At 45.4% G+C, this 22372-nt stretch overlaps 1 protein-coding gene across 2 annotated transcripts in view; it reads left to right on the top strand.

Moving 5' to 3' along the window:
* TBC1D1 (TBC1 domain family member 1) overlaps window positions 1-22372 on the top strand; it is a 194750-nt gene that overhangs the window by 50501 nt on the left and 121877 nt on the right. For both annotated transcript variants that reach the window (XM_069744615.1, XM_069744616.1), the window contains exons 2-8: window positions 2073-2606; window positions 3381-3470; window positions 6452-6556; window positions 8053-8185; window positions 9408-9499; window positions 14752-14862; window positions 17042-17167. In XM_069744615.1, the coding sequence (XP_069600716.1) occupies window positions 2073-2606; window positions 3381-3470; window positions 6452-6556; window positions 8053-8185; window positions 9408-9499; window positions 14752-14862; window positions 17042-17167 (1191 nt within the window). The remainder of the gene's footprint in view (window positions 1-2072; window positions 2607-3380; window positions 3471-6451; window positions 6557-8052; window positions 8186-9407; window positions 9500-14751; window positions 14863-17041; window positions 17168-22372) is intronic.

Here is a 22372-nt window from a genome sequence, read left to right as displayed (position 1 = left end):
TGCGTTTTTTGTACACAAGTAGATGAGCACGCAATATGATGCCTCAAAAAATGCAACATGTTGCATTCTCCGGACACTGCCGCACACCGTGAAACTACGCATGTAAAATCACGTCCCTGCGTACACCGTGTTAAAGATATGTACGCATGCTGATCTATGCGGATCATATACTGCGCACACAGACGCAAATGTGAACCCGGCCTCCGCCCCGGAGCATGCTCCGATAACGCCTAGTCCCAGCACGTGCACTCCTCACTACTAGTAAACCAGTAATCCCTGTGTCATGGCACCACTCTATGCATATTATTCTATTTCTTTTCCTCATGGATTTCATCACGGACCATGTTATGGTCTCTACATTTCTGGCGCATCCTGTGGCTCTGGATACCTGGAGGTGCATGGACAGTAATATGGCAGTTTTCTCACATCTGTTCTTTGGGACCAGAGTCACTGGTGTCCCGGTCATTGGAGCTGGATGTGATCCAGGGCACATCTAGTAATGTTCTCGTTACCTGACCGTAGCAGCCAATCGCAAGCCTCAGTGTGCAAATGCATGCGAAAAAAGGGATGTGGGTCAGCATGGCTAGTTATTCCTCATTTTATTTTATAACCATCTCTTTTATGCGTTTTTTTTTTTTTTTTTCCATTTTTTAATTTGGGTTCCTTTTTAGTGTTGACAATACATATTCGTGAATAGCAAAAATCCCATTAATTAAGACCATGAGAAATTAAGGCAGAGTTCGTCTTTTGTGTTTTTTTTTTTTTTTTTTTTTTTTTTTTATGTGGTGAAAGGCAGAAAACTAAACTGAGTGCTGGACCAGTGGCGCCCGATGTGACCTAAACTGTCTCTATTTAGTCCTGTCGTGGTATTATCATAACGCTGTATACCATGATGTTCAGAGATGGATGCAGACAAAAAATAGGGTCCCTGTGCAAGAATAGTGTATGGATCGTCTACTGCCAGTAATATGTCTGATAGAAGCTGCTTGCTGATTTGGGGTTGGTAGTGGCCCCTTTACCTTTTGGGGCCCCTGTGTGGTTGCACCAATGATGTCTATTGATGATATTCTTCTCATCAGTTGTGGCAAAATCCATGATTGAGCTTTATATGAACTCAATAGTGTTCACATTCCCCTCCATAACGTACAGTGACATGTAAAACTTTGGGCACCCCTTGTCAAAATTACCGTTATTGTGAACAGTTAAGCAAGCTGAAGATTAAACTATCTCTAAAAAGTCTAACGTTACAGATGACATATTTCCTTTTGTGTGTTTTTTTTTTTTTTTTTGCCTAAAATACATTTTAAAAATTACAAAAAGGAAAATGGGCGGATGCAAAAGTTTGGGCACCCTGCACGGTTACTATCTAGTAACACTTCCTTTTCTGAAAGTATCACCGCTTGTAAACCGGACAAGAGTCTTTCAATTGTTGTTTGATGGATTTTCATCCATTCTTTCTTGGAGAATCCTTCCAGCTGAGATTCCTGTCGTGCATTGTTATACTGTTCAGAGTCTGCTAAATCTTTCTGAATGTCTTTTGCAGTCAGAGGGTTCTGATTTGCCTCTCTAGCAATCCTACCAGCAGCTCTCACTGAAATTTTACTTGGTCTTCCAGACCTTATCTTGACCTCCACTGTTCTTGCTGTCTGCCATTTCTTAATTAAATTTCGAACTGAGGAAAGGGCATCTAAAAAACTCTTTGCTATCTTCTTATAGCCTTCTCCTTTGTGGTGCTCCATTTTCAGAGTGCTAGGCTGCTGCTTAGACAAAGCCATAGCTGCTGTTTTTTGGCACAAGGTTCGAGAATGCTGGGTTTTTATAAAGCTGGGACATTTGAATCACTTGGCCTTTCCTAATGATGATGGTAAACAAGCCATAACCCAAACAGGCTAAACCTTGGTCAAAGATCAAGCACACTCATCTTCAAGGGTGCCCAAATTTTTGCATCCGCCCATTTTTAAGTCTTTGTTGTGCAGTGGTTGGGCTTTAGTTAGATAGAATTTGCTCATGTTGTTTTTGAGAAAGTGTTCATTTATCTTTGTGATTAATAGAACCCACATCTTGTATTTTAGGTGCCTGAGATAATTGGCTCAATCAGACAAGCTGGAAAACTAGCACGGCAAGAAGAAATCCATTCTCATTTATGTGATGGGGACGACTCTTTCTCGAAAAAGTTTGAGGTCTTGTTCTGTGGCCGAGTTATTGTAGCTCACAAGAAGGCACCGCCTGCTCTCATCGATGAATGTATTGCCAAGTTCAACCATGTCAGCTGTGGCAAACAGAAATTTGACGACGATCCTCCTCCTCCTTCTCCTCCTCAACAGTCAGACGCCAACGCCAGCGCCGGAATCCGTTTTGGAGACAAATTACGTTCTGTTTTCCAGTCGACCTTTACTGAGGATGATAAAAATAAACCTATACGCAAATCTTACTCTCAGCCTGGATTAAGGACTAACTCGTTTAGGAGAGAATGGGAAGACGGTCGGCACAGCCTTCCAGGATCTTTAGAGGAATATGACCATTCTGTGGATTTACAAAGTTCTGGTGAAGTTCGGAACTTTGTGCAGCCGACTGACATGGCGGAAAATCAGACTATGCTGTTCACGGTACGAAACGAGACATCGCTCAGGTTAAATGATTAGTTCACCACAAAAACAATATACACAGAAGTTTTTCAAATTGATTTTTTTTTTTTTCTGTAGAGATCGATCATTCTTGCCCAAGAGAGTAAACTTCAGAAATCATCTAGTTACCACCTAAATTCTGCACCATTCCATTACTTTTTTATTCTAATAGATGTGACTTACGAGCACACATGGCCATGTAGCAGGCGTAAGCCGGAGCGGCAGCATGGCGTAAATCTTGATGGCAGGATTATTTTGTCTAAAAGTCCCCCTCGGGGACTTGACTTGATCGATCAGTAAGGCTGTGTGCACACGTTGCTGATTTTTCACGTTTTTTTTCGCTATAAAACCGCAAAAAAAAAAAGCATACATTATGCATCCTATCATTTAGAATGAATGCTGCAATTTTTGTGCACATGATGCGTTTTGTTTTCCGTGAAAAAAATGCATCGCGGTAAAAAACGCAGCATGTTCATTAATTTTGCTGATTTTTTTTTTTTTTTTTTTGGCGGATTTCCCACTATATAAAGCATTGGGAAATGTCCGGAAAAATCCGCAAAAAAAAGCGGTAAAAACGCATGCAGATTTCTTGCAGAAAATGTCAGGTTTTTCTCAGGAAATGTCTGCAAGAAATCCTGAACGTGTGCACATGGCCTTAAGGAAACTGAAACCTATGGTGTTGGCGACGGATTGTTATCCATTTTATGGACTCTTCCATTATATGATGTTGAATTAATTTCTATTTTTTGTTTCCAGATTGGTCAGTCAGAGGTTTACCTCATCAGCCCTGACACAAAGAAAATTGTTATAGAAAAGGGCTTTAAAGAAATCTCCTTTTGTTCTCAGGTGAGTCCTTCAGTATGTTACAAGGTACTATGGATGGTAGAGGGATTTTCAGGATTTTTGAGAATTTCTTTGTTCACCATCACTATTGGCTTGGTAATGGGATGCCAGTTTTCTGTATATAGAGGAGTGTTCTCTGATGCTGTTGGCACGCCCTGGCGCTTCGACCGCTCACTATGCAGAGCATCTGTGCCGAGCCAGCTGGAGTAGGACGTGTGCTAAGGGGCACGCCAACTCTCAGACCCTTGCGGTTCATTAAGAAACCTGCACCTGTTATCAGGAGCATCTAACGCCAACATGTCGTCGTCTCCAGTCTTGATGACTCGGCGCCGTATTTTCTATGCTTCTTTAAACGATGCCCAATATAAAAATAGGCATAAAATGTTTCAACTTATTTGAATATTTAAAGTTTATTCACAAATGTATGCAAAAAAATTAGTGTTCCTGGCCAGGAAGGGGGAAAATGGCGCGTTCCTAAACTGGCTAAAATAGCTGGGAATGAAGTGACTAGAACAATTGGTCACTGAGGTAGGTCCCCGCCTCGCTCTACTAGGCTGGTGCAGGCCTCTCCTGAGGTAGGTCCCTGCCTCGCTCTACAAGGCTGGTGCAGGCCTCTCCTGAGGTAGGTCCCCGCCTCGCTCTACTAGGCTGGTGCAGGCCTCTCCTGAGGTAGGTCACCGCCTCGCTCTACTAGGCTGCTGCAGGCCTCTCCTGAGGTAGGTCTCCGCCTCGCTCTACTAGGCTGGTGCAGGCCTCTCCTGAGGTAGGTCCCCGCCTCGCTTTACTAGGCTGGTGCAGGCCTCTCCTGAGTTAGGTCACCGCCTCGCTCTACTAGGCTGCTGCAGGCCTCTCCTGAGGTAGGTCCGCGCCTCGCTCTACTAGGCTGGTGCAGGCCTCTCCTGAGTTAGGTCACCGCCTCGCTCTACTAGGCTGCTGCAGGCCTCTCCTGAGGTAGGTCCGCGCCTCGCTCTACTAGGCTGGTGCAGGCCTCTCCTGAGGTAGGTCCGCGCCTCGCTCTACTAGGCTGGTGCAGGCCTCTCCTGAGGTAGGTCCCTGCCTCGCTCTACTAGGCTGGTGCAGGCCTCTCCTGAGGTAGGTCCCCGCCTCGCTCTACTAGGCTGGTGCAGGCCTCTCCTGAGGTAGGTCCGCGCCTCGCTCTACTAGGCTGGTGCAGGCCTCTCCTGAGGTAGGTCCGCGCCTCGCTCTACTAGGCTGGTGCAGGCCTCTCCTGAGGTAGGTCCCTGCCTCGCTCTACTAGGCTGGTGCAGGCCTCTCCTGAGGTAGGTCCCCGCCTCGCTCTACTAGGCTGGTGCAGGCCTCTCCTGAGGTAGGTCCGCGCCTCGCTCTACTAGGCTGGTGCAGGCCTCTCCTGAGGTAGGTCCGCGCCTCGCTCTACTAGGCTGGTGCAGGCCTCTCCTGAGGTAGGTCCCTGCCTCGCTCTACTAGGCTGGTGCAGGCCTCTCCTGAGGTAGGTCCCCGCCTCGCTCTACTAGGCTGGTGCAGGCCTCTCCTGAGGTAGGTCCCCGCCTCGCTCTACTAGGCTGGTGCAGGCCTCTCCTGAGGTAGGTCCGCGCCTCGCTCTACTAGGCTGGTGCAGGCCTCTCCTGAGGTAGGTCCGCGCCTCGCTCTAGGCTGGTGCAGGCCTCTCCCCGTGTGTCTGGGGAGAGGTCTCCGTTTTGCTGAGCCAGGTAAGGGGAAATATATATATATATATATATATATATATATATATATATATATATATATATATATATATATATATATATATATATATATATATATATATATATATATATATATATATATATATATATATATATATATATATATATATAAATTTTTTTTTTTTTTCTTTTTTTTTTTTTTCTTTTATTCCATTTATCATGGTTGTACATCTCTGGCCGCCTTTTTAAAAGTGTATCTCTGAATTGATGGAGCCGGTGACTTATTTAACATAAATCAAGTAGTTTTCTTTAATGAGTCAATAAAATCGACAGTGACCCAGTAATTTCCTAATATAACATGCAGGTACAGAAGGGACTGAAGCTGCTCTAGCATGTAAGAACCCACCAAGCAATTCTTTACTTTAATTTTCAAATATTTTATGATCTACGTGAATTTTTCAGGTAGAAAAATCCACATTAAAATATATATGTAAATTTAATAATATAAGATTACTTATTTTTTTTAAATCCATATCTGTCCTATATTGCTGTGTTTTTTTTTTTTTTCAGTTGTTTCTTTAGGCTACTTTTACATTTGCGTCGGTACTCGCCCGTCACAAAGCGTTGGCGCGACGTACCGACGGAAGTTTGTCCTTTAACGTGTCCGTCTGTAGTCTCTGGGAGGAAAGAGAGTGAGTGCGAGATTTCTTGCTGGGCATGCGCAGTCAGAAACAACGTACAGAAAAACATTCCCTTGATCTTTTTTTGTAAAAGACGGGCCGTCACATTCCACAGAATCCAGTGCACAGTGGACGAAACGTGTGTCCATCCGTCGTGATACGTCGCTAATACAAGTTTATGGGAAAATGCAGGATCCTGCATTTTCAAAAATCTGCGTATTGCGACGGCATAGGAAAGACGGAAACATGAAAGCAGCCTTAATGATTTGACTGCAAGCTATTTTGTCTTAAAAAAAAAAAATTATATATATATATATATATATATATATATCTCTGCAACATGTGAACACAGCTTAAGGATGGCTGTTCCTAATAATCAGCCAGTGTATATGTACACACGCACACTCATGTTGGGCTGAACCTGTCAATATTGGTGGGTTTAGCAGACATTAGGTTGGTGTATATGGGGGGTTAATTACAAAGATGGTTCGTCAGATTGGTGGACATCCCATTTTAAATCTCTGGTTTAAAGTTAGTTTTTATTTTTATTTTTCTAGATAAAAAAAAACTTTTGTTTGCTCTTTTTTACAAGCTCTGTCTGCAGATGGTTGTCATTAATTTTTTTATTTTTTTTTTTTAGGGCATCCAGCACGTCGATCACTTTGGCTTCATCTGCAGGGAGCCCGTACTCACTGGGGGCTGTCACTTTGTCTGCTATGTTTTTCAGTGTACTAATGAAGCCCTGGTAAGTCCATACATCATTGTGTTGTGATTCCTTGTTATGTACTAGCTCGTTAGCATACAGACCGTATCAAATAATCACATGGTCCTTTTAAAGGCATTGTCGAGGTTTGGCATGAAAGTTTTCAGTCACTTTTGAGTCCCCAGACTTGTGAATCCTCACGTTGTGCACAGTAGAGATACATATACTTGGAGCCACATACCGACTAGACTGCACGGACTCTCTCAATTCACTTGTAAAGAACAAGGTTGCACACATCTAGTCTGAATGTGGCTGGGAGTATGTATATTGTATACTTGTGATCACATGACCGCCCAGCACCAGAGAATCCTGATGGCGAGCAGTGTGCAAGATGCAAGGATTCACAAGTCAGTAATCGCATAGTGACTGCAGACTTTGGTGCCAAACCTGGACAACTCCTTTAATAATCCCACACAAATTTTAGACTAAAATCAGTCTAATCTGCCAATACTGGTAAGATAGCTTGTTTATCATGTATGGGGGGTCACCCAACTCATCCCTAGAAGATGTAGGTAGCTCCATACCCACACCTGTCCTTCAGGCCATCTTCCACAGGCCAGATCGGGGAAGTTGGATGAGGTCAACTCTCAATGTTTGATTAAATACTCAATCTGCATAGTTTGTCCTTCACTCTTTGCAGGTCAGCAAGCTAAATGGAATTCTACAATGGGTGATCAACTTGTTTGCAAGCACCGATTTATTCCTTGACCCTGCGTCCCTGTCCTCCAAGGATAGCGGCACAATAATTCAGTAGTCAATGTTTAGGCTCATATGAACAACAGCCTGTGTCTCTTAACGTATTAAAAAATACGTCTGGCCTAAGGCTACTTTCACACTAGCGTCGTTTGGCCTCCGTCGCAATGTGTCGTTTTGGAGAAAAAACACATCCTGCAAAGTTGCTCGCAGGATGCGTTTTTTCTCCATAGACTTTCATTAGCGACTGATTGCCACACGTCGTATTTTGGCGGACCGTCTGCACAAAAAAATGCTGCATGTAACGTTTTTTTGTGCGTCGTGTCCGCCCCCTACTCCCCGGACCTTACAATGGGGCAGCGGATGTGTTAACAAAATGCATCCGCTGTCCCGTTGTGCTTTTACTTCACAGCATGCGTCGGTACGTTGGCCCGACGCACTGCGACGGGCCCGTACCGACGCTAGTGTGAAAGTAGCCTAATTAATAAAATGCTGTTGTCGCATGTTTAACAATGAGAAATAACATAGGAAAAAGTATTGAACGTGCTTACTGAAATTTATTAAAACCTTTGTAATAAAGCTTCAAGCCTCCTCCAGTATGGAGAAACTAGTCACATGGTGTGATTCTTCCATTGAGAAGGGTACATGTGTATTATAACATACTACTAATTGGAAAGTGTTCTAGGACCATCTCTGTAATAGTTGGGCTATGAACAGATCTCCACGAACAATTTGGATTTCCTAGGTAACTTTTTGTTCCATTGTTCCTTTGTATCCTGTTGCAGGTGGACGAGATCATGCTGACCTTAAAGCAGGCGTTTAGTGTAGCTGCTGTGCAGCAGAATACAAAGCCTCATGTGCTCCTGTGTGACGGGTGTCCCATGCAATGCATGCACAAACTGTGCCAGAAAATAGAAGGTAGGTAATAATATGGGATTGGTGAAAACCAGAGCTTGGATTTTTATTGCGGTGAGCAACGTTTGGCTGCTGTTTTCTCTGCCTCGGTCAAACCTAATAACTTGTTAAACCGTTCTTGTGTGCACAGACTTTTCCCATCTCATTAAGACGTCCTGAGACTGACAAATTGGCTGTAGGTGATCACCTCTGCAGCCAATGATTTGCGGCAGCGGTCACTTATCTGTGTCAGAATCTCATTGCTGGAGCACGCAGCACAGACACCATAAGGAGACGTGATTGATTGTGCCAAAAATCTGGGGCGTGTTTTTAGTTGAAAAAAATACATCACATAAACCTGTTGTGTTAGTAGAGGTGGGTGGCCAAAATCTCACCACTGATGAAGCCACAGTTTTAGTGGCGTACACGTGGAGTTTGTCCACCCCACTGTCTAGTTGGGTACCGCCATTTCAGGTTTTCTTTGTTCCAACAATAGGTCTCTTGTTGGGTGTTTATTGTTCAATATGGTATTTATTGCATGACAATAATTGACATATTTTATCTGTGTATATATTTCAATTGCTGTTAACTTGAACTCCTATATTGTGATTCTTACAATCTAATTGTTGTTGATCACATTTGGTGCCCTGTTCATATAGACAGTGGCGATCTTGTTTCAGATCTACTTGATCCTGTTAAAGCTTTGTAGCCAGTTGTGCCTCTTTTTTAGATGGTTTTTATATTGTCTGCTCTTCTTTTCTTGTTTTGTATTGCTTGGTGTATCCCTGAATTCGCACACTTCTTTTCTTTCTTCTTGATGCCTTGTTCGCTGGTATGCGATGGGTTGATCCCAGTAGTTATGTTAGTGGTGCCCTCCTACTTCTTTGTTTCAGCTCGCCCCTCTTGTGATGGGTCTTCATACATCACTTCTGTCAATGTCCTAAGGTTTCACCAAGTCATCTGTATCATGATTTGTTTTATTTTTCTTCCACGCACATATTCGTTCTGTTCTTGATCTGTTCAGACATGGTTTGTTCTGTAATTTCCCACATGTTAATACTTGAATTATATAACAAACCCTCATCCTGATGAATTTTCGGTTGCAATATTTCTGGAATGTAGTTGGACCCAATCAGTATTGTGAAACTAACTGCAGGCTGATCGTATGATGCATATCTGGAATCTGGAGGATAAATCCTGTATTTGTTGGATTACAGGGGTATAAAGTTTAATTTTCCCTCCGCAGGTCTCCCCTCATCCAAAACCAAGCTTGAGTTACAAAAACACATCACCACATTAAACAATGATGAGCAGGCCTCTGTGTTTGAGGAAGTACAGGTAAGCCTGTAAGTGATGACTCCATAACTTCTTGTTCTTGCACAATTTTATATTCTTGATGGACACCTTGTAAATTTGTCAGTAAGGAGACTAAAAGGATCATTCCACCAATGAAAAATATCGCCTATACACTGGATGGGTCAAAACTTTCTGATCATTGGGGGTTCTGCCACTCGGACCACAACAATCCAAATAATGGGGCACTGAAATGTCTTGTCAGAATCATTCTCTATGGGACTGCCGGAGATGGCCATGTACAGCTCTTACCTTTTCCCAGTAGTCCTATAGAACCCCCTTCCGCTGTGATTAAAATACTCACCTAGCTTCCGGATCCCTCGCAGCGTCCTGTCTTGGCCGCACCTTGTACTGTATGAGCGGTCACGTGGGGCCGCTTATTTACAGTAATGAATATGCGGCTCCACCCCTTTGGGAGGTGGAGCCGCATATTCATGATTGTAATCGGCGGCCCCACGTGACCGCGAGGGATCCGGAAGCTAGGTGAGTATTTTAATCACAGCAGGGGCGGGGGGCGCACAGGGGGTGGGAGGGGGTGGGGACCTGGATATTGATTTTACACACTAATATTCATATCTTCTCTACAGCAAACGCTGCTGCAGGGAAGATATGAATCGCGGCTTCAGCACCAGTGGGGGGGGACAGCGCTTAATGTAGCGCTGTCTCCTGCATGGCACACGGACTGCACACGGACAACGTCCGTGTGCGGTACGTGTTTTACACGGACCCATTGACTTTAATGGGTCCGTGTAATCCGTGTGCTTCCACGAACACTGACATGTCTCCGTGTTTGGCACACGGAGACACGGTCCGCAAAAAACCAATGACATCTGAAAAGATGCATTGATTTTAATGTGTCTACGTGTGTCAGTGGCTCCGGTACGTGAGGAAACTGTCATCTCACGTACCGGAGACACTGACGTGTGAAACCGGCCTAAGACATATCCGCGTATTTCAAGACCCTCATCAGAAAGGATCTACCATGAGACTGTGCTCATATATGCTACAAAAAGACAAAACAGTGCTCTGTACAGTAGCTCAATACTGGCCATTGTAAACCGGCATATCTGAGGACCTTTAGGTAGGCTTTAGAGCTTCTTCACACACTGCATTTTTCTCCCAAGTGTTTTTTTTCAATGGTAAAAAAAAACACTGCACATTACATTACCAGCAAAGTGAATGAGATTTCTGAAATCTTGCACATGCTGCTCATTTTATCCATTTCAAATGTGAAACATCAGTGTTTTTTATTTATTTATTTATTCTTTATTTTTATATGCAGGATGTCAATTCTTAAAACATCTTTGCAGTGGCTTTTAGGCCAGTCTCACACGTCCAGATAATTCCGGTCCCGGAAAAATCGGAACTGGAATTATCCGTGCCCACTGGGTACCACACGCACCGTGCCGGAGACAGCGCTAAAGTTTAGCGCTGTCCCCTGCATCTGGTGCTGAAGCCCCATTCATATCTTCCCTGCAGCAGCGTTTGCTGTAGAGAAGATATGAATAATAGTGTGTAAAATCAAGATCCAGGTCCCCACCCCCTGTGCGCCCGCCCCGCTGTGATGAAAATACTCACCCAGCTCCCTCGCTGGCTGGCGCTGCTTCCTGTCCTGGCCGCACCTTCTACTGTATGAGCAGTCACGTGGGGCCGCCGATTAGTCATCACCCCATAGGGGTGGTGCCGGACAGGACGCTGCGCGGGAGCCGGGTGAGTATTTTAATCACAGCGGGGGTGGGGGGGGGTCCGTGTGCAGTACGTGTTTTACACGGACCCATTGACTTTAATGGGTCCGTGTAATCCGTGCGCTCCCACGAACACTAACATGTCTCAGTGTTTGGCACACGGAGACACGGTCCGCAAAAAATCAATGACATCTGCACAGATGCATTGATTTTAATGTGTCTACGTGTGTCAGTGGCTCCGGTACGTGAGGAAACTGTCACCTCACGTACCGGAGCCACTGACGTGTGAAACCGGCCTTACCCATTCAAAGGATTGGGGAAAAATGCAAGTGGAAGCTCTTCTAAAACCCGTAAAATATGCACGTACTTTACTTTCCTGGTTTCAGCTTACAAATACTGAATATGTGAACGTGGCCTAACAGGCGATATCGCCGTGAGTTTTCACCAGCACATTGTTGCATGTGGCGCTCAGGCTGAAGAGGTTTCTGCTGATGAATGTGTGAACAGTGTTGGGATATTGGGGATCTTGTTGCAGAAAATCGTAGAATTGCACATTGCAGCCTAAACAGATTCTTACAAATCCATTAGAAACAGAGTGAACATGAAGCAATGAGCGCATACACGGCAGCGTTCATCCTGTCTGTAATCTGACGCTGGCAAGGATTGTTCTGCCTCAGGGCAGAGTCCTTCAGGAAGTCCATCATCTGCTCGGCTTATCAGTAATGGAGATGAACCTACAGAACTTTCAGTTCTAAGCTTTTCGTTAGGGGGAGCCTTGGGATGTGCAGCTGTCAGACTCCTGGTGAGACCATGGTTTCTGTGTTGGCGTGACGTTACTTCTCATGTATGATGGTTCTTGCCCTTGTTCTCGCCACGGTCTAAGGTTCTACATGAGCGATTGCTTGGAATATGGTGTGAAAAATGCTCGTTGCTGTATCTAGTAAGTGTCATTTTATACTCCACGTCCTGCGAGTTGGATTTGTCCCGTCTCGTGCAGACCAGGAGCGAGTACAGGACCATGGTGAGTGTTCGGGAGATCTGTACATCTGGCCAGTGGAGAGTAAATGACTCTCAGAATGATTTCTTGGATTTATAGTTGTGTTGCATGTCAGGTCAGCCCTGTACAATAGTCACAAGTCTTGATTTTTACAAAAAAAAGTTGACTTCTTTTTACCTACCGTACTTTTCCTTATTGCTTTATATAGAATAACGAGTCTTCTTTCCCAGTTGCCAATGCTTTACGGGCATCTGGATTTGGGCCATGTTGGTGCCGCACGTTGCCACCGCTTGGAGCCTGTGTTAACACTGATTTTTCTGCTTTGTCATCTACTTCTCTATGCAAAATCCTGCCTAGTTGTTGTCTGCTGGTCTAGTGCCACCTTGTGGACAACTTGGCCAGAAATGTGTTTTGAATTTGGTTTTCCCTTTCAAACTGCTTTGCCCAGTATTTAGTTGTGCCCCCTAATAGTGTTATTTTTTTTTTGTAAGTGGGTCCTTTTTCTGAAGGTCTTCTTTTTAGATACTTTGCATTGCATGTGACAACAAAATGCGTAACCTGTAGATATTGTGTGAATGTGTAGTTGACACTGGCTTAGTATTGTATCCCATGGTTGAACAGTCGGAGGATCCTACTTGTTGTACTGTGAGCAGACCATGTTGTGGCGCAAGCAATAGCACCTTGTCAGTGGCCGTTGTAGAGCCAGGCCTCGGTGCTCGGGTACAGATGGCCTGCACTAGAGGTTTTGGTTGTCTGAAGAGGCTGATCATACGATTTTCTGCCAACCATTACCACCTCTTTGAGTAAATTTTGAGTAACGCCAGCTGTTTTTCTCTCTGACTTTTTCAGTCGTTGTGGCCCCATGTCATGCTACAGATTACAGCAGCGTTTGTTCAGTATTGCCATTTTAACTTTTGGTAGTTGTTGCTGAAATTGGGAGGATGTTTTGATGGGACTTTCCCTGTTATGATCTGCTATGTGTGGTGGAGAAGATAAGTGACTGCAAACCATTTTTATTAAAAATTGAAGAATTTGGTTAATACTTTTCTTAGTATTTTTACGAATTGCCACCACAGTGGAGTATGGTAATGGCTACTACCAGTGCCTTATGCTCCCATAAACATTAGCCCAGTGTCAGCTGAAGTTGCCAGTGTCAATGTCACGATTCCACCCCCAGTGTGTCTCTAACGCAGTTATTGACAGCTCAGTTATGCACGGGCGTGTGTTTTGATTGACAGCTTGGCCATTCAATTGGTGACTTGGAGGTGCTGAGCTTGCGTCATGTGTTCCCTGTTCCTAATGATTACTTGGCTACTTAAAGGGACACTGTCACCTGAATTTGGAGGGAACAATCTTCAGCCATGGAGGCGGGGTTTTTGTGTTTTTTGATTCACCCTTTCCTTACCCGCTGGCTGCAATATTGGATTGAAGTTCATTCTCTGTCCTCCGTAGTACACGCCTGCGCAAGACAAGATTGCACCTTGTGCAGGCATGTACTACGGAGGACAGAGAATGAACTTCAATCCAATATTGCAGCCAGCATGCAGCCAGCGGGTAAGGAAAGGGTGAATCAAAAACCCAAAAACCCCGCCTCCATGGCTGAAGATTGTTCCCTCCAAATTCAGGAGACAGTGTCCCTTTAACTTGCTGTCAGTCTCAGATAGCTGTCAGCCATAGCTTCAGATCTGTGTGGTTTGTTCCTCTGTATGTTATGCTTTGCTTGTAGGTCTATTGCTTACAGACTTTGGACCTTGTTCTGACCATCTGTTTGCCTAGCCCCTTCAGTTTGATCCACTATTTTCCTGGTTTTCTGACCTCCGACCGTTGCTTGACTATGTATCTATCTTTTCACTTTGGTTTTTTTTTTCTAATGCACCCTCTTGGCTCTTGATCTCAGACTCCATGATTTTCCCAACTCATGGCTAGTCCATGAGAAATGACCGTGTCACATCCGACCGGTTCGGCCGAAAAGTTAATGTATAAGGGAGCCCGGGCTATTGATTGTTATTTGGAGTTAATAACCCAACATGTCCTATTTCAGACTGCCCATCCTTTTGTTCTCCCAGAGATTGACTGTTGCTAGACCGGTCTGGCAGTGGCATTCTCCTAAAGAATACAGGAGCTCTCAGCCAAACGGGCGCTCCTGTAATGTGGGCCAGCCGGCCGATTATTGCCAGTCAAATTATCTAATGTATATGGCGGGCTCTAGTCCAACGCTTTGGACTTCGAGTTCAACAATGAAGATGCTTTAGTCTGTATTCTTGAATTGAGGTCTCGGTAATCAAGAACGGTACAAGATCTCCTAATGAATGTCTAGCCATTGGCTACCTAGACTCAAGAACTTGTGTGATAATTATTCACAACCTGTTTAATGCCTGTAGCTCTTGGGGATGACTCCTAATTTGCTCATGTGCATATGACAGTTGTAATTTTATTTTATTTTTTTCCTTTTGACCTTTTATAATTTAGTAACTTTTGTCCAACAGTATAAAATGAACAATAGCCTGTTTTTTATATTTGTAACTTTATTATTTTATTTTTAATCTTTTGCTCAGAAATTCCGTCCTCGGACTGAACAGAGAGAGAACGAGCTCATTATCTCCCAACTTAGGTATCTCTATGAGGAGAAGCAAAGAGATCATGTCCACTGTGTGGAAGCAAAGCAGGTAATGTATTTGCATTACGATCTAGTAGTTTCACCCGGGGTTTGGACAGTGAGACACCAATTTGATGATTTTAGGATATATATATATATATATATATATATATATATATATTAGGGAATCTGTCACCCAAGTGGACATATATGACCTATTTAATATGGGCATACAGGTAATAGAAATGTTACATTAGTCCTACCTGTATGCCTCATATTGGCAGTCTTGCTGCTGAGAAATGTTATATTCTGTCTGTTAATGATTTCCTCCAGGCTTCGGGGCGTGCGGTGCGTGTAAAGGTACCGTTACACTAAACGACTTACCAACGATCACGACCAGCGATACGACCTGGCCGTGATCGTTGGTAAGTCGTTGTGTGGTCGCTGGGGAGCTGTCACACAGACGGCTCTCTCCAGCGACCAACGATCAGGGGAAAGACTTCGGCATTGTTAAAACTGTCTTCAACGATGCCGAAGTCCCTGGGTAACGATGGTAAATATCGGGTTACTAAGCGCGGCCCAGCGCTTAGTAACCCGATATTTACCCTGGTTACCAGTGAACACATCGCTGGATCGGCGTCACACACGCCGATTCAGCGATGACAGCGGGTGATCAGTGACCAAAAAAAAGGTCCTGATCATTCCTAGCGACCAGCGATCTCCCAGCAGGGGCCTGATCGTTGGTCGCTGTCACGCATAACGATTTCGTTAACGATATCGTTGCTACGTCACAAAAAGCGTGACGTTGCAACGATATCGTTAACGAAATCGTTGTGTGAAGGTACCTTTAGAAATCCCTGCCCATTGTCTTCACTGTAATACTTAACCCCCTCCTGTTGGTGTCAGTTACGGCCCCGAAATCCCGTGCCTGTGCCCTGCACTCCCTCAGAAATACATACCTCATCCTATCTTCCGTGAGCACTGCATTCAAGGATCTTCTGCGTCTGCGACTTCCGCTCCAGTGACCTTTGGTGTGTGCGCCAATAGGATGCTCTCCCCACTTCCTGTCTGTATGGTCATCACCACGTACACATGGTTCCTAGCAATGACTGCATAGAGGAAGTGGGAAGAGCACATTAAGGCGCGTGCACCAGAGGTCAGTGACCCCCCCCCCCTCCCCCTCCCCCTCCTTGGCGTCTGCGCAGAAGATAGGATCAGGTATGTATTCCTGAGAGGGCGCAGGTGCGGGATTCCAGGGCCGTAACGGATGCTGATGGCAGAGGGTAAGTATTTCAATGAGGACAGGAGGCAGGGATTTCTTCCAGGCTCCACACTCCCCGGGACATGGAAGAAATCATTAACATAAAGACAGAATATAACATTTCTCAGCAGCATGACCATTAATATGAGGCCTACAGGTAGGACTAGTGTAACATTTCTATTACCTGTACATCCTGGCGGGGGAGGGCGGAAGGGGAAATGCAAATGCATCTCAGAGAATAATTTCACTTTTTCCCTGATGTAAGACCATAAGGTAGTAGGATTAATATTAGATGGCTGCCATGGTCATCTGATCTTGTTTTACCCCTAATAACCAGTTAGAATATATTGGTTTGAAAAGTTGGCGCGCCTGTGATTTGGTTGGAAAAATTAAAGTTCAATACTGTGTTAAAGCAAACAAAATCCCCCTCTGATTCTGTCACACTTTTTTTTTTTTTTTTTTTTTTTGCGCTAGGTTACGCTATAGTAGAGATATTCCCTTTTGTTGCTTCTGGAGAGCAGTATGTGAAATTTCTGCTTGCAGAGCATCTTGACGTTGGTTTCAATCTTCTCTGGGAACGTGTACCTTAACCTCTCCCTCCCAGACAGTTAATCCCAGCTCTGCAGTGTTTTTTATTGCTTGTTTTGCTGTGATTGGCTGCATTTGGGAGAGGAGGGGTGAAGGCACATGTCCCCAGAGAAGACTCTGAAGAAACGCCCAATTGGACAACAAGCAGAGATTTCACATACTGCGCAACAAAAAGAAACAAATGTGAATATATCTGCAAAGGAGTGACACATCGCAAACCAGAAACAGTGGTAAAATCAGGGAAGTGCATGGATTTTTACAAGGTATATACGGTAGTTACATTTGTTTTTTTTTTTTTTTTTTTTTACAAGTTACAGGTTCTCTAAGCTTCCCTTTTAAATCATGGATTATCTTAAGAATTTTCATTCTGCTTACTCCCATCTTTATATTTGAATTGCAGGTCTCGCAGATTTCCAGTAACCCCCTAAATGAGCTACAGATCAGTGCCCCCCGCTTCAGATTGGAGCTATTCAAGAGCAAAGCAAAGAGATCTTTAACAGAATCCCTAGAAAGTATTTTATCAAGGGTAAGCGGTGTAATCCATATGGTTTAAACAAATGCCTAAAATGGGCTGGAGTGCCAGGTGCTGCCTGTGGACAGAAATGGCATTGTTCTTAATAAAAAGCTGGGCCCTGGCATCTTGATTAGCTCTTAGTGTTAGGAATCCTCCGGATCACTTTCACCTGGCTAAAGATCACTGGTTAGTGAGGAGCTTGCTGTTAATGGGTTTTGTAGCTTCTTGGACATTGTTTGGAGACCTAAACTGTGCAGGAAGCGGGCAGGAAAGGTGGTCTGCTTACTTCTGTCGCCTTCTCTACGATAAGTGTTTATGCAGAACCTCAGTGTTTGGATGAGTTTTCTACATTGGTTCATACAGCCAGAAAAGGTGATTTTATTTTTTTTTGCTGCCAAGGAACTAGAAGATTATAGCCAAAGAGTCCTATTAATGCAGGTCTGGAAAAGTGAGAAACTAGGGATGACGCCACCATTGCGCACCGCAGCACGCCATTGGGAAAGTTCATCAGTGATTTTATATAAATGGGCCTTCCTCTTTGGATTATTCCTTTATCCTTGGGGTAACTGAATGCGGAGGTCCTCTTTTATAGCTGAAGTTGGAGTATGCTGGCATCCATTCATCATCGATTTCTCTGGATGGCTTGAGAGTCTCAGTTTTCCACTGCACATTGATGGAGCAGAGTGCAGGATACCTTGGTTGATGAAATCTGTCTTGTGGTTGTTGAATCTTTTATTTTCCGTTAATGAGGGTCTCGTGCTCTGGGGCGGCCTGTGGGCGGCTTTATGTGGTGCTCTGCTTACATATTCATCTCTATGGCTTATGACTGGTCACTGATCTGTGTCCTGTCTCCTGTTTTACATACTGAATATTATATGGTTTGAGAAAAAATTAATTCAGCAGGTGGCGGTGGCAAGGCCTGAGCTGTGTAGCATGATCACATGTGTAATATCCATGTAATTATTTTATTTGCTGATTTATAAATTAATTCAGAAAAAAAATAAAAAAAAATTCTGAAAATGGCACTGCCTGCGCAGTAGCATCTATCGGACTTGCTGAATGTGAATTTTTTTTTTTTTTTTCAAAATTAGATTATATTCAGTATGTAAAATAGAGGGCATGTCAGTGAGGGATCAGTGACCTGCCATACGCCGTACAGAGGAATATGTAAGCAGAGCACCACATAAAGCCCTACAGGCCGCCCCACAGCACCAGAATCTCGAAACTGCGAATAAATATTACATTACCCAGGTATCATTGTAATCAGTATAACAGCGCCGACCTGACACTGTGTGTAAGTTACAGTGCACAATCTGCTGACAGGTTCCCTTTATTTTGTCTATTTGTCTATTTTTGTCTATTTGTGTGTCTATGTTACTATGTTACATTGTTTTAATGCATATCTAATAGAATGTAGTCATCTACAGGGAACCTGTCACAGGTTTGGCTGATATGATTTACCCCCTTTTTCAGGACTTGTCTACAGCTTGCTATAATGCTGTATATACTCCCCAGCCATCTCACCTTCCCCTCAGAACTGTTCCTCCACATGCAATCCTCTTTCTCCAGACACACACGGCCACATCATGCCTATCCTGCTCCCACCTTCTAATATTCTGTCTGCTACTCCTCATCGCTGGTGACATATCCCCAAATCCCAGCCCTCCCCAACTCATCCCCACACTCATTTCTAACCCCCTGCCACGATCCTCCGCACGTTTTCCCAACCACGACAACCTCATACCCATTCATCCAGCCCCCACTCCCCCGCTCCCTCTACTTGGAGCACTATGGAACGCACGCTCCATCTGCAACAAACTGACATTTATCCACGACCTCATCACCAACAAACTCTCCTTCCTCGGCCTCACTGAAACCTGGCTCACCCCCTCTGACTCTGCCTCTCCAGCTGCGCTCTCCTATGGCGGATTCCACCTCTCTCACACCCCTCGCCCCAGCAACAAACGCGGTGGAGGAGTTGGATTGCTCCTGTCCGACACCTGCTCTTTCACTCCAATCCTGCTACCACCCTCAGCTAATCTTCCCTCATTTGAGGTGCACTCTGTCCGCATCTACTCCCCCCTCCAACCTCCAGCTGGCTGTCATCTACCGCCCCCCAGAACTAGCCATCTCCACCTTTCTCGACCATTTCACCACCTGGCTACTTCATTTCCTCTGTCGACATCCCCACTATCATCATGGGTGATTTCAATATCCCCATTGACACTTCCACCTCAGCTGCCTCTAAACTTCTATCACTGACTGCCTCCTTTGGCCTCACTCAATGGTCCTCTGAGGCCACTCACAAAGATGGCCACACGCTGGACCTCATCTTCACCTGCCTCTGCTCCCTTACTAATCTCATTAACACACCCCTCCCCCTGTCTGACCACAACCTACTGACATTCTCTTCCCTCTCCTCTCCTAATGTGCAACCCCCACTCCACAAACTCCCTCGCAGAAATCTCAAACATCTCAACTTACAATCACTCTCGGAGTCCCTTCTCCCTCTCAGACATAGCCTCCCTTCATGACACAGATGCTGCTGCCACTTTTTATAACACCACAATAACAGCAACACTCAATTTGGCCGCCCCGCTCATGCATAGTAAAACTCGTACAATTAACAGGCAGCCCTGGCTGACCAGCCTGACCAAAGAATTGAGACGGGCTTCCAGGATTGCTGAGCGGAGATGGAAGCAATCCCGCTCTGCGACCATTTCACTACATACAAGCAGTCCCTTGCCAGCTTCAAGTCTGCACTCACTGCCGCAAAACAAGCTTACTTCTCATCTCTCATATCCTCCCTGTCTCACAACCCTAAACAGCTTTTCAACACTTTCAATTCTCTACTCCGTCCCCCAGCACCTCCCCCCTCCCCCCTCATTTCTGCTGAAGACTTCGCCTCTTTCTTTAAACAGAAGATCGATACGATCAGAGAAAGCTTTGGCCCACAGCGCCCACTGACCCTCTTAGCTGCTCAACCCTGCTCCTCCAAAACCAGCTTCTCCACCATGACAGAAGATCAGCTCTCCACCCTCCTGTCAAGATCACACCTCACCACCTGCACGCTTGACCCGCTCCCATCCCACCTCATCCCTAACCTTTCCATGGTCTTCATCCCAACTTTAACGCACCTCTTCAACCTCTCACTCACAACAGGTGTCTTCCCCTCATCCTTCAAGCATGCCAAGATCACACCCATCCTCAAAAAGCCCTCCCTCGACCCATCCTCTGTGTCTAGCTATCGCCCGATATCTCTTCTCCCTTATGCCTCCAAATTGCTGGAGCAACATGTCCATCTTGAACTGTCCTCCCACCTCTCCTCCTGCTCCCTCTTTGATCGGTTACAATCAGGCTTCCGTTCCCATCACTCAACTGAAACTGCCCTAACTAAAGTCACCAATGACCTACTAACTGCCAGGAGCAAGCGACATTACTCTGTCCTCCTTCTCCTGGACCTGTCTTCTGCCTTTGACACTGTGGACCACTCCCTTTTGCTACAAATTCTCTCATCTCTTGGCATCACAGACTTGGCCCTTTCCTGGATCTCGTCATATCTGACAGACCGAACATTCAGTGTCTCCCTCCTCCACACCACCTCCTCACTTCGCCCCTTGTCAGTCGGTGTTCCTCAAGGCTCTGTGCTAGGACCCCTACTCTTCTCCATCTACACTTTCGGCCTGGGACAGCTCATAGAATCCCACGGTATGCAGTACCATCTCTACGCTGATGACACGCAGATCTTCCTATCTGGACCTGACCTCACCTCCTTACTTAACAAAATCCCGCACTGTCTGTCTATTTCAGCCTTCTTTTCTGCTTGCTTTCTACAACTGAACATGGACAAAACAGAATTCATCATCTTTCCCCCATCTCACTCTACCCCTCCACCAGACCTATCCATCAATGGCTGCTCACTTTCCCCAGTCCCACACGCCCGGTGCCTCGGGGTGATCCTCGACTCTGCCCTCTCTTTCAAGCCACATATCCAAGCCCTTGCGTCCTCCTGCTATCTCAAACTCAAAAATATTTCCCAGATCCGTGCTTTCCTTGACCGCAAAAACGCTACTGCATGCCCTTATCTCCCGCCTCGACTACTGCAACCTCCTACTCTCTGGACTCTCCTCTAGCACTCTGGCACCGCTCCAATCCATCCTACACTCTGCTGCCCGACTAATCTACCTGTTCCCCCGCTATTCCCCAGCCTCTCCCCTATGTCAAGCCCTTCACTGGCTTCCTATCACCCAGAGACTCCAGTTCAAAACCCTCACAATGACATACAAAGCCATCCACAACCTTTCTCCTCCATACATCTGTGACATGGTCTCCTGGTACCTACCTACACGCAACCTCCGATCCTCTCAAGACCTCCTTCTCTACTCCCCTCTCATCTCTTCTTCCCACAACCGCATCCAAGACTTCTCCCGTGCTTGCCCCATACTCTGGAACTCTCTACCCCAACACATCAGACTCTCGCCTACCATAGAAACCTTCAAAAAGAACCTGAAGACCCACCTCTTCCGACCATCCTACAGCCTGCAGTGATCCTGAAGTTACTGAACCGCCGCGCAACCTGCCCTACCCTCTCCTAGTGTTTCATCACCCATCCCCTGCAGACTGTGAGCCCTCGCGGGCAGGGTCCTCCCTCCTTATGTACCCGTGTGCCTGTTATCTGCTCATGTTTAATGTATTTGTCTATATTTGCCTCATATTCACATGTAAAGCGCCATGTTATAAATGGCGCTATAAAAATGTATAATAAAAATAATAATAAAAAAATAATAAAAGATAAGCCCCCGATCTGACCTGCAAGAGAAGAAAAATAACTTACTTGCCTGGGAGGGCGGTCTGGTCCAATGGGTGTCGCACAGGTTCGGGGCCTCCCATCTTCTTGCAATGCCGCCCTCCTGTTTGCTTCATGGCTACCCGGCATCGGCACTCCTGCGCAGGAGTACTGATCTGCCCTGTTGAGGGCAGAGCAAAGTACTGCAGGTCACAGTTGCCGGTAAAGGTCAGAGAGGCCCGGCGCCTGCGCACTTCAGTACTTTGCTCTGCCCTCAACAGGACAGATCGGTACACCTGCGCAGGAATGCGATGCTGGGGAGCCATGAAGCAGCAGGAGGGCGGCGTGACAAGAAGATGGGAGGCGCCGGACCGCCCCCAGGTGAGTATAATAAGTTATTATTCTTCTCTTACAGGTTGGATCTGGGGCTT

Source organism: Ranitomeya imitator, chromosome 1 (assembly GCF_032444005.1).
Source record: "Ranitomeya imitator isolate aRanImi1 chromosome 1, aRanImi1.pri, whole genome shotgun sequence".
Classification (NCBI taxonomy): domain Eukaryota; kingdom Metazoa; phylum Chordata; class Amphibia; order Anura; family Dendrobatidae; genus Ranitomeya; species Ranitomeya imitator.
The sequence above is the reverse complement of the archived record's forward strand: the minus strand, read 5'-3'. Positions and strand labels throughout refer to the sequence as shown.